Source organism: Panthera pardus, unplaced genomic scaffold (assembly GCF_024362965.1).
Source record: "Panthera pardus isolate Hobbes unplaced genomic scaffold, ASM2436296v1 HiC_scaffold_24, whole genome shotgun sequence".
NCBI classification, from domain to species: domain Eukaryota; kingdom Metazoa; phylum Chordata; class Mammalia; order Carnivora; family Felidae; genus Panthera; species Panthera pardus.
Window position 1 is genome coordinate 46,497,730 of NW_026526810.1, and position 14,441 is coordinate 46,512,170.

At 39.1% G+C, this 14,441-nt stretch overlaps 1 protein-coding gene across 7 annotated transcripts in view; it reads left to right on the forward strand.

The window, feature by feature from the left end:
• The window catches only part of ATP8B4 (ATPase phospholipid transporting 8B4 (putative)), a 253,329-nt gene that overhangs the window by 64,248 nt on the left and 174,640 nt on the right, over nt 1-14,441 (forward strand). For all 7 annotated transcript variants that reach the window (XM_019442149.2, XM_019442151.2, XM_019442152.2 and 4 more), the window contains exon 4: nt 12,025-12,138. In XM_019442149.2, coding sequence (XP_019297694.1) covers nt 12,025-12,138 — 114 coding nt within the window. The remainder of the gene's footprint in view (nt 1-12,024; nt 12,139-14,441) is intronic.

The following is a 14,441-nucleotide window of genomic DNA, read 5'->3' on the forward strand; positions in this document are numbered from 1 at the left end:
GGCTTGTTCATAAATGCAAAACCCAGTTTGAATTCACAGTGTACAATGTTGGTGATACAGGCTGTGAGAAGTCCCTTCCTCAAGATTATGCTAATGGTAAGTGAAGTGCTTTCAGGAGCAGCTATTTATGGATGGACTATCTCATTCCTTCTACTTTCCAGCTTCCCTCCCCATATCTGACTTCCCATCTCTACCTAGTTGCCTGGCACTTTGCTATTTCCAAGATATTTCCTATTAGGAAGGAGATCTTCTTCACATTGAAGAATTAGAAATTAATGTGTCTTCCCTTGGGTATCAAGTCAAAATGGAAGGCAACAGCCAGAGAACATATTTGACACAAAGAGTTGGCCTATAATACATGGTCATATAATAGGTGTGTACAGTTTTTTGGTAGAGGGGTTCTCTGAATCATTACTATAGTTGACCCCTTATTTGTTCATTTATTTATATATTTATTTAACAACCATAGTTATTAAAAATTAAAAGTATTATTTGTTTCTATAATTTATTTTTTATAATTCACCTCCAAGTTAGTTAGCATTTGGTGCAACAATAATCTCAGGAGTAGATTGCTTAAGCCCCTTACCCATTTAGCCCATCCCCCCTCCCACAACCCCTCCAGCAACCCTCAGTTCTCCATATTTAAGAGTCTCTTATGTTTTGTCTCCCTCCCTGTTCTTACATTATTTTTGCTTCCCTTCCCTTATGTTCATCTGTTTTGTATTTTAAAGTCCTCATATGAGTGAAGTCATATGATATTTGTCTTTCTCTGACTACTAATTTCGCTTAGCCTAACACCCTCTAGTTCTACCCACATAGTTGCAATGGCAACATTTCATTCTTTTTGATTGCCGAGTAATACTCCATTGTGTGTATGTGTGTGTGGGGTGTACACACACACCACATCTTCTTTATCCATTCATCCATTGATGGGACACTTGGGTTCTTTCCATACTTTTGCTATTGTTGATAGTGCTGCTATAAACATTGGGGTGCATGTGTCCCTTCGAAACAGCATACCTGTATCCCTTGGATAAATACCTAGTAGTGCAATTGTTGGGTCATAGAGTAGTTCTATTTTTAATTTTTGGAGGAACCTCCATACTGTTCTCAAGAGTTGCTGTGCCAGTTTGCTTTCCCACCAGCAGTGCAAAAGAGATCCTCTTTCTTTGCATCCTTGCCAGCATCTGTTGTTGCCTGAATTGTTCATGTTAGCCGTTCTGACAGGTGTGAGGTGGTATCTCATTGTGGTTTTGATTTGTATTTCCCTGATGATGAGTGATGTTGAGCATTTTTTCATGTGTTGGTTGGCCATCTGGATGTCTTCCTTGGAGAAGTGTCTATTCATGTCTTTTGCCCATTTCTTCACTGGATGATTTGTTTTTTGGGTATTGAGTTTGATAAGTTCTTTATGGATTTTGGATACTATCCCTTTATGTGATATGTCACTTGCAAATATCTTCTCCCATCCCGTTGGTTCCCTTTTAGTTTTGCTGATTGTTTCCTGCATTGTGCAGAAGCTTTATATTTTGATGAGGTCCCAATAGTTCATTTTTAAAAATTAAAAGTATTATTAAAAGCTAAAGTATAAAGGGCAACGATTACTGAGGAACTGCTGTGTGCCTGGCATGGGGGTGAGAACCATAGAAGTCAACAAGACTCAGTAGTATTTTTCCTCAAGGAGCTCACAGTCCAGTTGGGGCTCTTCTTCAGGTCTGGGATCAGTTAATTTCCTAGGAGCCCAGGGAGGGGGTGCTGTGGGCCATGACTGGCTTGGCCTAAGCAGGTGTTTTTAGCCTTCCTGAGTGTCAATTTCCTTACTGAGGATATAGACAAAATCCCCCTGGAAAGGACTATTGTGGGAAGAGAATGTCTAAAATGGTTTGACATCCTTTGTTGTTATAAATAAGATAATAACCATTTGGGAAAACCAGTTTCTCATAAAATCCTCAGGCCACATGTCAGACTCCTAGGTTTCCCCTCCTCCACACTCTTCAAATCCTTTGTCTTATTTATATCACCACAGGTGACCCTCGTGGAGGGACACAGAGCACAGGCTTCTCTTCCCATGAAATGCCTCCTGATACTATTCTGCCAAATGCAACAATCTCTCTGGCTTTTTTCTCCCCCAAACTGATACACTTGCATAGGAGTCAGGATGAACTTTGTTTTTGAACCCTTACCCCAGATGGAGTGAATCAGGAGGAGGAATGTATCAGAGGAATGCACTGGGGAAAAGGAATGAGAAGGAAGTAGAATGAGATGGTGGAGAAGGTGTAGGTGATGCAACCAGGAGCTCCTCATTCACTCACTCACTCACTCACTCACTCACTCATTCACTCATTCATTCCTTTATTCAGGAAACAGGGGAGAGGATCTGGTCTGCTTTGGCCACTCACTGTTATTCCTAGCTGGCCTCACTAGGATGGGGTGGATCATTAACTATTAAATAAACAAATCCCCACTATAACTCACCCTGGATCCTAATACTTAGAATTGTTCCTGTGAGAAGCAGCTCAGCAACTTAGACCATCTGTCTTAGTGAGTTTTGATTGGAGACTCACATTTGAAGCCACTGTGTATTTTCTCTGCCCACATCATGGTAGCTCTTGCTCTGCTAGGCACTCACATGAGCTTCTTATTGAATCTCTGTGTCAGATCCTGCAGAAGACAACTGCCTATGTTTATGTATGTCTCTAGGGAGCTCTGTTTCCAGTTCCCTGAAGCAAATTTAGTCTTTGTTTAACTCAGACCATTCTAAGTGAAACTTCCAAATTTGGTGAAAATTCACTAAACTCTTTGTAGATGATGTCATCACAAAAAATAAAAGATCAACACTTCAATTTATTTATAAATTACTATTGTTGTTACTGTGTTTTAATGACAGAAGATGCTTTTGAAGCCTCTTTCTTTTTCCCATTCCATGTAGAGAATTTTCTTTTCCTGTGTCCCAACCAGTTCTTGATCCTTCCCTTTCAAAACCTCTACTCTCAATTAAAAACTATTCAACAAACAAAAATCACAAAGGCAGGTGATGTGGTTTTTCTAAACTTAGATTTATTGCACAGCACCCTGAAGAGGGTGGGAATTCAGAGATGCACTTACTTACTTATTTGATCCCCAGGGGTTCAGGAGAAGATTGCATGGTGTTATTTGTGTAGCAACCTAGTGTAAGAGGTAGAGTCCTAGAAAGGATTAGACTACTTGTAGTGTGTTATTAAAACCCCTCAGCCCTTTGGGAAATTCATTATGGGTGTCTCCTCATTAACTGGACTTTTCCATTGTGCTTTTGTTATTATAAATGCTGAGGTCTTGCCTGAAATTTGGCCTAGTTCCCAGATGGCATAGCAGTGTGAACATGGTCTAATTTTTAGTCCTCATAAACAAAGCAGCTCATATAGACTACATTGTCCAAAGACACTCTGGTGGTTCAGGAAATGGACCTGAGCAAACCAGCTTCATTTCAATGCAAATAAATGTCCACTCTGGTCCTCGAAGGCCTCTACAGCCCTAGAATGAGATGGGCAAATAGGTCAAAGCTGAGGACCTACTCCCTGTAGATGTTAGATCTATATGGAGGAGGCACAGAAGAGCTTTGGTAAGCAGAAATAGGCAAACAAATCATTAGGGATGCCCAGTGAATGTCCCACTGAAATACAACTTTTGATTTCTTTCCTCTTGTGTATGGCTTCCTTTTGTTTTATATCTTAGCTCTCTGGAGAAGGCATATACTAGGTCTCTCTCTGTCTCTATATAATTTTAATAGTATTTTTGCTTTTTTTCAGATGTCACAAAAGAAAAGTTTTATTTGGACCTAGTTAAAAGCCTTTATATGTTCTATGCATCTAAACACCCTGGAGGAAAAAAAAATTAGTGTGATTAAATTAATCCCAGAGGGAAATTTAATTTGTTCCCCTGGTAATTGTCCAAAATTAGTTCTTTGTAGACAAATTACTATTCATAGGCCATTTACTAGTTCTACAACAGTCTTGCAGAAGCTGGAACACTACATTAAATTCTGAGGGTAGAAAAGAAAACAAGGCTTATGATACTGCCAGGCAGATTTGCTCTGGGGGGAGACTGAGGCCTGAAAGCTTGCCTAGCCACTGTCTATGTTTGTGAAGTCTAGAGGGGAAATGGAGCTCCCTAGACAAGCCTGATGATGCTGTCCTGAGTTGAAGGGACTGAGAGTAACTGCTCTAGGTGGTTGAATTCATGTGCACCTTACACTGTCTCAGTTTTGAGAGGTTCTTTTCTTTACCAAAGAATATTATAGGAAGGTTAGTGGATTTATTAATCAAGAGGGAGTCCAGATATTGCTTGTTTCTGACTAATTTCCTAGGAAAAACATACCATTTGGGAGAACACATGACTCTACAAAAGAGCTTTTATGGGCAGCCCTTGTAATTGCTCTAGGCCTCAGTTTCTTCTTCTGTAAAATGGTGCTGAAGTCACAACAGCTCATTAAATTTTTTGGAGATTATCTGAGATGATGTATGTACAGTGCTTGGCACAGTGCTTAGCCTGTGCAGGGAGACACTACATGTTAGCTGGTGTCATTGCATGAAACAGACATCATTACACACAAAGTCATACTTTCTTCATTTTGCATCCACTTCTTGGTGACACATGGACCACACTCATTTTCCCTGATTATAACAGTGTTTAGTCTAACAGTTTTCAAACTTTTTGAGCATGTTCCCTACTTATAAAAATAAGACCGTCCTGTGCCTATTGATAGATGAATGGATAAAGATGAAATACTAGTCAGCCTTCAAAAAGAATGAGGTCTTGCCATTTGCAACAACATGGATGGACCTAGAGGGTATTATTATATTAAGTCAGATAAGTCAGAGGAAGACAAATAAAACTTAGATGTGGAACGTAAAAAACAAAACAAATGAACAAACAAAAACCAGCACCAGACTTCTAAATACAGAGAACAAGCTGGTGGTTGCCAGATGGGAGGGTAATGGTAGGATGGTGGAAATAGGTAAAGAGGATTAAGAAGTACAAACTTTAAGTTATAAAATAAGTAAGTTGCAGAGATACAGCATTTGGGAATATAGGTAAGAATACTGTAATAACGTTGTATGATTACACTTATTCATGGCGAACATTGAGTAATGTATGGGATTGTCAAATCACTATGTTGTACACCTGAGACTAATTTAATATTGTGTGTCAACTATACTTTATTAAAAAAAAAGATCCAAATATGTTGCCCAGATCAAATACCTAGTTAGAAAAAAAGAAAACCTTCCCAATATACGTATATTTACCTTGTGTTTGTATGTATAGATCCATATATACTTACATTACATATATATATACAGACATATATATACACATTACATTATATATATATATATATAAATGTAAGTATGTATGTTTGTGTATATAAAGAGTTAAGACAATCTGTACATTAAACATTAATAACCGCAACTTTAAATTTCTTTGTTAAAACATACACAGAAGTTACTATTTTTTTTAATAGCCTGAAGGACTGTTGGGTGTCCCTTGGAGGACAGATGCCACAGTGGTCTCATCAGAAAGGATAATCCTGAAGTTGCCTTAACCTGAAATGTCAAATGTGCAGGCTTCCTAAGGGAGTCGTGGTAGGCAAGGTGTTCCTGTATTGTTACTCACTTCATAGCATTGATCATTTTCTTTAACTGTGTCATCAGTGTACAAGTTTGTCTGTGTATTCCTGCCTCTCTTCCCATGACTAGAATACAAACTTCCTCCGGGAAGGCTGGGACTTTGTCTATTCATATCTGCAGTCCTGGCTCAATGACAGTGCCTGTCACATGAAAGGCCCTTAGTTGTATGAATGAAGGAATGCTGGGGACAATGTGCCCTCCCCACCAATGCCTTATTCCTATTGGGGATCCCAGGCTCAGAAGAACGTTATGAAGATGGTGGTGGTGGTGATGACAGTGCGGTTTATTGATGGCCGTCTGTAAGGCCTCGTCTGTGGCTTGACCCGCAGTCAGCAGTGTTCACAGAGGAGTACTATCATCTTGCCCTGCCTCCCAACCTTGAGGGCTATACACTCCTCACTGGGCACCGTTTGACTAACACTGAGGAGTTGTGGTTCTGCCTGGGGTCGGTGAGGCGCCACACACCCAATCTCCAGGCTTATGTGCCCCGTGTGTGAGTTCTTTTGGGACCTTTGCATAACCAAGGGTGTGTCACATATTTCCTGAGTGGTGCAAATGTCTTTAGGCCACTTCCTTTTTTATGCAAGTGTCCTGTGCACACCATCACATTTTGGGTTTTATTTTATGGTTTAGAGATAATTTCTCTTTAAGAGTCAGGACTGTTTCTCCTTCTGAAGTGAATATTGTACCATCTTTCTCTGCCTCCTCTTATGGCAAGAATGTTAGGCTCTTTCCCCCCCTCAAGCTCCCTGACTGTTACTTTTTACAGCTGTCACGACATAACAATGTTTCATCAAATGTGGGAAGATCTGAGAGGGCTGAAACTGTGGTGCTCATTGCGAAAGCTCCTGGGGTTTGGCCTGTGGGATCACAGACGCAGGCAACGTCCTGGGACAACCACCAGATGCGTTTTGGCTTGGCCTTCTGTGACTCATTCCTTAAGGCAAATATAGAGATGAAAGTACACTATTATATAAAAATGTAAACTGATCTTGTATATATTATTAATGTTCTTAACTGGTATTTGGTTGATTGGGCGTAAAAGAGAAATTGAGTCAAAGTGACTTAGATAATAAAATAAGTGAATAGATAAAAAACCGAGAAGTCCTGAAATAGGGCAAGCTGGCCTCAGGAGAGGCTTGGTCTAGTTTCTTTCTCTGCATTTCTTGGCCCTGAATCTTCAGTGTAGATTTTATTTCTGGCAGCCTCCCCACTCAGGGTCCCAAGATACTGTCAGTGATTCTTAGGGCTCTTTGCTTCCAGGTTGGAATTCAGTAGGAAAGAGAAAGCCAACAATTCTAGCAAATTCCCAGAATTGACATGGTTCACGTGCTAATCCCTGAACTCAAGATTGTAATTAGGAAGATGGGCCATGTATTTGGTTTTAGCTATTCTGGGTTTGACCCTGGAGTTATCGATGAGAATTGAATCTATCCTGACCACAAGACTAAGAAATTTGCAGCACTGTTAGCTCAGGGGAAGGGAAAAATAGTCAAATGTCTGTTACACCTAGCATTAAAATAAGACTGGATTTGTAGCACTAAGTTTGTTTTTTGATATTTGATTTTTATGGCTGATGTGTCCCACATTCCCCAAATATTAGGCTTAGTTTCCATTTCTGGTTGTGGTGTCCATAAGTGTTTCTGGCTTTCTGCCTTTTGGGCATATGGTGACTTGTTCTGATCAATGAGTTTGAGCCTTTGGGATGAAGCATAAATTTATAGGTAAGAAACCCTTCAGAGCATTCTCTTCCCTCTGGAACTGTAATTGCAAGTGTCTGAGATGGTGGCTGGTCCATTGTGAGTAACTATGATGAAACGGTCTCCCTGCTGGCTCATGTTGAATAAGTAGCACGAGCAAGAAATAAACCTTTATTATTTTAAGCCATGAAGACTCTGGAGTTGTTTGTTACTATGGCATTGAATTTCCTAAAACCATTTGGATTATTTGGGGACCCTTCACAGAAATCTTATATTTGTCTAATTCTTTCAAAGTAAAACTCAAAAATGCTTTCACATCTATGATCTCATTTAATCTCCACAATAGTCCTATAAATATGTAGGTGAGAAATATTATTAGCTCCATATTTCCAGTGGAAGAATTTAAGTAAACTCCCCAAATGCTCTGTTTACTAATTTAGCAGTGTTTGTTATTTTCTATTTGCTTTGTTTTCTTAAGCAATATGATTACACAATAAAATCTCATTATAAAAAATAATGCCTCTCATTTTGCTAATATTGAGTTTGATGTTCCACCTCTGAAGAATTTATCATTTTTACTTTACTTTTTCCTGTACCAAATAGTTAATGTGAAAATGTAAAGGACTTTGGCCAATGCTGCTTCTGTCAGAAAGCTAAACAAAAAGAGTGGTTATTTATACTATTTACTTGCATTGAACTTTGTCAGGGACCAAGAGAATCACTCTTGAGGGGGTCTGAAAGAGAACACGGGAAACTGTAATCATACATCAGGCAATAGATAACCAGAGCTCCTACAGCAGGGGTTGACTCAAGAGGAAAAGGTAGATATACAGTGTTATTTTCCTTGGTAAGAAAGTGGCAGCAGACCAGAAATTCAGAGTGGAGGCGAGAGCAGGGGATGATTGATCTGAAAGCAAAAGAGAGATCTGCTTTGCCCTGAATTGGGGAAGTACACTGCTGAGGAGTGGGCTCTGGAAGCAGAGTCCCTGGGTTCAAATCCTGGTTCCATCACTTATCTGTTATATAACCTTGCTTATACATATTACTTAATCTCTCCAAGCCTGGGATTCCTCTTCTATAGAGTAAGGATAATAGTACCTATTGCATAAAGGTATTGTGAAGATAAAATAAGCTGTAAAATTTAAAGTTTTCAGAATAGTATGCATAGGAAGAGCTTGATAAATACCAGCTGCTCTTTTATATTATTATTATTATTCATTGTCAACCTTTTTGTCACCCTCTGTTTTAAGCCACCCATCATCTCTCACCTGGACTAATTAAAAAACCTTCTCATGGTCTTCTCTCATCTATTCTTGTGTCATTTCCAACTTGTTCTCCACTCTAGCTACTGTGATATTTTAAAATTAGAAGTTCTTCAGGTTACTCCTTTGTTTAAAGCCATTCAGTAGTTCCCTCTTCACTTAAAATTTTAGTTTTTATGATAAACACCAAATTCTTAGTATGTCTTTCAGGGAACTTCTCTCTCTAGCCTCAATTTGTGCTGACCCCTTTACTACAGCCTCATAGTCCCCTTTTTAGACCCCCAAGTGAGCCATCTTTTGCCTACTTTAGGGCCTTTGTGTTAATATATTTTAGAGGAGCGATGTTTTTTTTCCCCCTCATCCTGATGTTGTCTTCCTGGTGGAGGGATCTCTACTGTGGCAACACTTTTCTCTCCACCCCTTTACTCTATGGTGGAGTTACTTATTCAATGTGTCAATCTTGCAGGGATCTCTGGGCCTTCCCAGCTCAGCTCTGTCCTCTTCCTCTTGGAAGCAAGCTTCCTATAGAGAACTGGTGTTCTCTGATATTCCTCTAGGGGTAGAACCTTTCCCACTACATGGGAGGCCTCCTGTGGTCCAGGATTGCCTATGACATCTTGGGGTCAGTTAACTAGCCCACCTGGTTAACAAACTAACTTTGTTAACAAACTAACTTTGTTAAACCACTAAGTTTCTAAGTGGTCCGTGGTAGAAAAGAAAAGTGCTAAGAGGATAGAAGTAAAGATCTTCTGTGCTATATAATGGCATGAATTGTAGTAAAATTTGACTGTAAGCCAATAGGTTGATCAGTGAAGTGACTGAATATTTAAGGTCTTATCAATACCTACGTCCTTGGACAAGCAGTAGAAATAGAACCACTTTTCCCCTTTTGATTGAAAAAGAAAGGTAAATGTGTCCAGAGATCCTCCAGGAGGGGGAGCACTCGTTCTTTGTTCCCAATCATAGCTGTGAGGGTTTGCATCATCTGTGACTAAGTCACAACAGAGCCAGAAGAACAACACAATCATTGCTATATGTCAAGTTAAACAAATAGAAGAAAATCGTCACAGTCCCCATTTGGCATTATCACTTTATCCCACACAATTGTCTTTTTACCTATGTGGAATTCAGTTTTGTAGAAGATTTTCTTTATAATTCCTGTCATGGTTTTGAGCTTCCCAGCAGATGTTCCATCTGTCCTTTTACAAGATACAGACTTAACCTCATTTTAGTTTCAACTTAGAAGAAAATATAAAACAGTTAAGTATATGTGATTTTTTTTTTATTAACTGCTTTTTCTCCTTAGCTTTCCTCCTCCCTATTCTTTTCTCCAAGTCCCTTCCTCAGAAACCTGTTACGTGATTAGCAGCTCTCACAGCCTTTCTTCCAGCCCACACCTTGAGTTGATAGCTCACTGCAAAATAGTCATCATCAGCTTACAGAAGAGTTTGCAGGACATGACTGTGCATCAGACCAACTAAGCTGGGAATTCTCCGCTTGGCACCTCTCTTACTCTCCCACAGCTTCTTGCACAGAGCTAGACACACTGATTCCTGGTAAATTTGAAAAATGGCTATTTAACAGGGGACCATATTTTCTTTAAACAGGTAGCAGCGATTACTAGGAGCCAGTGCAGTTTGACTTAAAACCAGTCACACAGGCTGAGTTTTAAAATACAAGTGGCTGAAAAAGCTTATTTTTTTAATTAAAAATGTTTTTCTGTGTCTGTGGGTTTTTTTTTGTTTTTTGGGGGGAGTCTTTAGTTTTGTCCTTTATAATGTGTTAGTCTAGGGGCATCTGGGTGGCTCAGTCAGTTGAGCTTCCGACTTTGGCTCAGGTCATGATCTCATGGTTCGTGGGTTCGAGCCCCGTGTTGGACTCTGTGCTGACAGGTCAGAGCCTGGAGCCTGCTTCCGATTCTGTGTCTCCTCCTCTCTTTGCCCTTTCCATGCTCATTTTCTGTCTCTCTCTGTCTCTTAATAATAAATAAATGTTAAAAAAATTATAGTGTATTAGTCCATACAGCTTTGGAAGAATAGCTAAAAATTGAAATTGTTTTAATTCTTTTTAATGTTTATTTATTTTTGAGAGAGAGATGGAGACAGACTGTAAAGTGGGGGAGGAGCAGAGAGAGAGAGAGAGGGAGACGCAGAATCCAAAGCAGGCCTTAGTCTCTAAGCTGTCAGCAGAGCCCGATGTGGGGTTTGAACTCACGAAGAGCAAGATCATGACCTGAGCAAAGTTGGCTGCTTAACTGACTGAGCCACCCAGGTGCCCCTGAAATTTTTTGATGACACAAAGCTAGGAGGAATATTTAATACTTTGATAGTATATTTAAAATTATTTTTTTCATTAGATTAGTATAATAGGAATATATCAAACATGTCAATATTTGAGAAAATCAATGGTAAATGTTTAGGAAGGGAGTATCTGATTTCATAGTGATTTATGAAGAAGTGATCTACATATTTTAGTTCATCAAAACTCAATAAACAGTGAGCTACAACTGCCAAAATGCTGATGAAGTTTTAAGGCATGTTAATACGATATTCCAGAACACAGAACATCAAAGTTTCTACTGTACTTGGATTGGTTGTGTTTGGTTTTGGGCGACATGTTTTAAGAGAGATGCAGAGAGGCTGGGATAGATCTAGAAGAAACTGATCAGGAAGAGATGCCGATAAAATAAGTCATGGAATGGCTGAGGGGTTTGAGAATGTCTAGATCAGAGTAAAGATGATTTGGGGAATCCTAGGAGTGGTCTTCAAATATTTGAAGGTTTCCAACATTTAAAGGGCTTAGCCTTTGTCTGGGGGACCTGGGGGATGGAATTTGGCACATGGTAAAAAGTTACGGAGAGGCAGATTTGGGTTTCTCATAATAAAGACCTTTCTATCAATTCCAGTTCTGAAATAGAAAGAGGCTGCTTTGTGAGGTGGTCAGTTTTCCATCACAGAAGACTATTAAAGACCTGACTAGGATTCCCCTTGTCAGAATTATCTAAAGAATGGGAAGGTGGACCAGATGATCTCTAGTTTATTCAGACTTCACGGCTCTAAGTACAAGCACAGTGTTGCATACAGTAGGTGCTCAAGCAATATTTGCCAAATGAATGAATACATAAGAGTAAAAAATTTCAGAGGCAGACTCGTACTTGATACATTTTTAAGTCATGGTTTATTTTATGGCATTGGACAGTAATTTCAACTATATCAGGAGAGTGTCATTTTGGGAAAAATGAACACCTTGGGCCACATAGAACTTAAAATTTTCTCGGTGATTGGTTTATGTGTCTCATTCTGGCATAATTCATGTTCATCCTTGTAAGTTTTAGAGCTATTTCTGATAAATGAGCAATGCCTTGCCCCTATCTAACATGATGCTATTTTTTTTTTCCAGGATAATTGTATCCACACATCCAAGTACAACATTCTTACCTTTTTGCCAATTAATTTATTTGAACAGTTCCAAAGAGTGGCAAATGCCTATTTCCTTTTCCTTCTGATTTTACAGGTAATGTTTAGGTTGTATTTCTTAATCATCAGTTTGTTAGAAGTATTCATATAATTTGAAAAAGTTAATTCACTTAGCTAAATGTTCATGATTAGGTAAAACCCTTCTTATCAGATTTTGAATGTTATTATTGCTGTTTCTCTTTACAAATGTGGGAGGGTCAGGAATGGGTAAAAACTAGTACATTCATCATTTTAAACACTGAAGTCATTTCAGAATGCAGCCTTGCACTTTATTTGAACCACACCAGAGCCTAATAATTACTGTTCATAGCCTTCCTCCTTTCTTTATCTCCCTCTTGTGTTGACAGTATGGGTGTTATCAGAGTTGAGGCAGTCTAGCTGAGTAGTAGTCAGTGGAAGCTAACTGGGAAAATTTCATTTGCATCTAAGAACAATAACCTATTTGTGTGTGTGTGTGTGTGTGTGTGTGTGTAAAATATGTTATATCTTGTCTCACTGTAGAGTGACTATTTTTTGCAATTTTGAGAGGTTAATTGGTAGTTAATAAACTTTCTTTTTCCTCTCAGCTGACTAAAACTTGGGCTTAAAGAAAATTTTAGCTTTTACTGATATTTTAGCAAAGAAAAGAAGGCATAAATCAAACAATACACATACATATAAACAGTTCATGATAGCCAGTTATTTACCTAGTATTTATTTTAGAGTAATTTAATCAGACCAAAGTGGTACATTCAGAATGTGTTAATTTTAGGAGGTAAAAAGATGGGTTAGATGTGTGCAGTCAAGATTAATAACTTTGAGTACTATTTTTACTTAATTGAATAACTATATTAAGGACCTTTGGCTGTAAGTGGCAGAAACCTAAATTCGTTTAAGCAAAATAGGAATATATTTAGGAATATTTCTCATTTTGTGTACGACTGGATACATGGGCAGACTATTTCAATAGGATGTGACTGTTCTTAAAAAAATTTTTTTTAATGTTTATTTAACTTTGAGAGAGAGATTGAAAGAACCTGAGCATACAAGTTGGGGAGTAGAGAGAGAGGGAGACACAAAATCCAAAGCAGGTTCCAGGTTCTGGGCTGTCAGCACAGAACCCAATGCAGGCTCCAAGTCACAAACTGAGAGATCATGACCTGAGCCTGAGGTCAGCTGCTTAACTGACTGAGCCACCCAGGTGCCCCAAGATGGGACTTTTCTTTCCTCCATGTTGGCTTTACTTTCAGGCAGGCCCTCTCTACCAGGTGGTCTCTGAAAGCTTTAGACCTTTATTCTCCTGGCTCCAACTCCAACGTGAAAGAGAGATAGGGAGACAGAGAGAGAAAGAGAATGAATCATTTTTTTTTGGTTGTTTCAGCAAATCTTGGGATTAGCTCTCACTGGACTATGCTGAGTTACATCGCTATCCATAAATAAATCATGGTGGCTTAAGAATTTGTAGCAATGGTTGACTTGCTCTAGATCACATGCCAAAATGTGGAGCCAGAATGGAATGAGTCTGCCAACATTGCATGGACTGAAAGTGGAAGAGGGGGAGTGAGATAGTTCCCTAAGGTGTACTTGAGAAGAACTGAATGCTGAATAGGTACAACAAAACAAAACAATAAAAACTCCAGAGTGAATGTATACCTTACAGTTTACTGAAAAGACTTTGGAATCCAAGATTTCTTTTGTTGCCCCCTATGAATTTGCTTTTGGTTTCTTTATATAACTCTTTACATCATTCCAGACTTTTGAGCTCATTGCTCTAATGGCTTTCTTATGTATAGTCAAAGGCTCTTGCTCACAGAATTTTATGTCTGGAAGGAGCCTTTGGGATGATTTAGTCCAGCCTTCTTTTTTTTTTTTTTTTTTTTTTTTTTTTGATCAAGAAATGAGACCCAGAAAGGTTAAGTGATGTGTAAAGCTTTTACAATGAGTCAGTGATAGAATTAGGACTACAATCTAGCTTTTCTGCCACTCAGGCTGATGTTTTTATTGGTATCACAGAGGCTTTTGAGTTTTTTTTTTCCTTTTTAAAAAATTTTATGTGGAAGCTATTGTATAAAATTGATTTAATTTAGAGCTGTTTTTGTTAGGGCCTGATCTCCATACACTGACCATATCCACTCTTTTCCTATCTTATGACTCTTAAGCACTTCCATACTGAACCCCATTTGAAAACTCTCTTTCTGGGGCGCCTGGGTGGCGCAGTCGGTTAAGCATCCGACTTCAGCCAGGTCACGATCTCGCGGTCCGTGAGTTCGAGCCCCGCGTCAGGCTCTGGGCTGACGGCTCGGAGCCTGGAGCCTGTTTCCGATTCTGTGTCTCCCTCTCTCTCTGCCCCTCCCCCGTTCA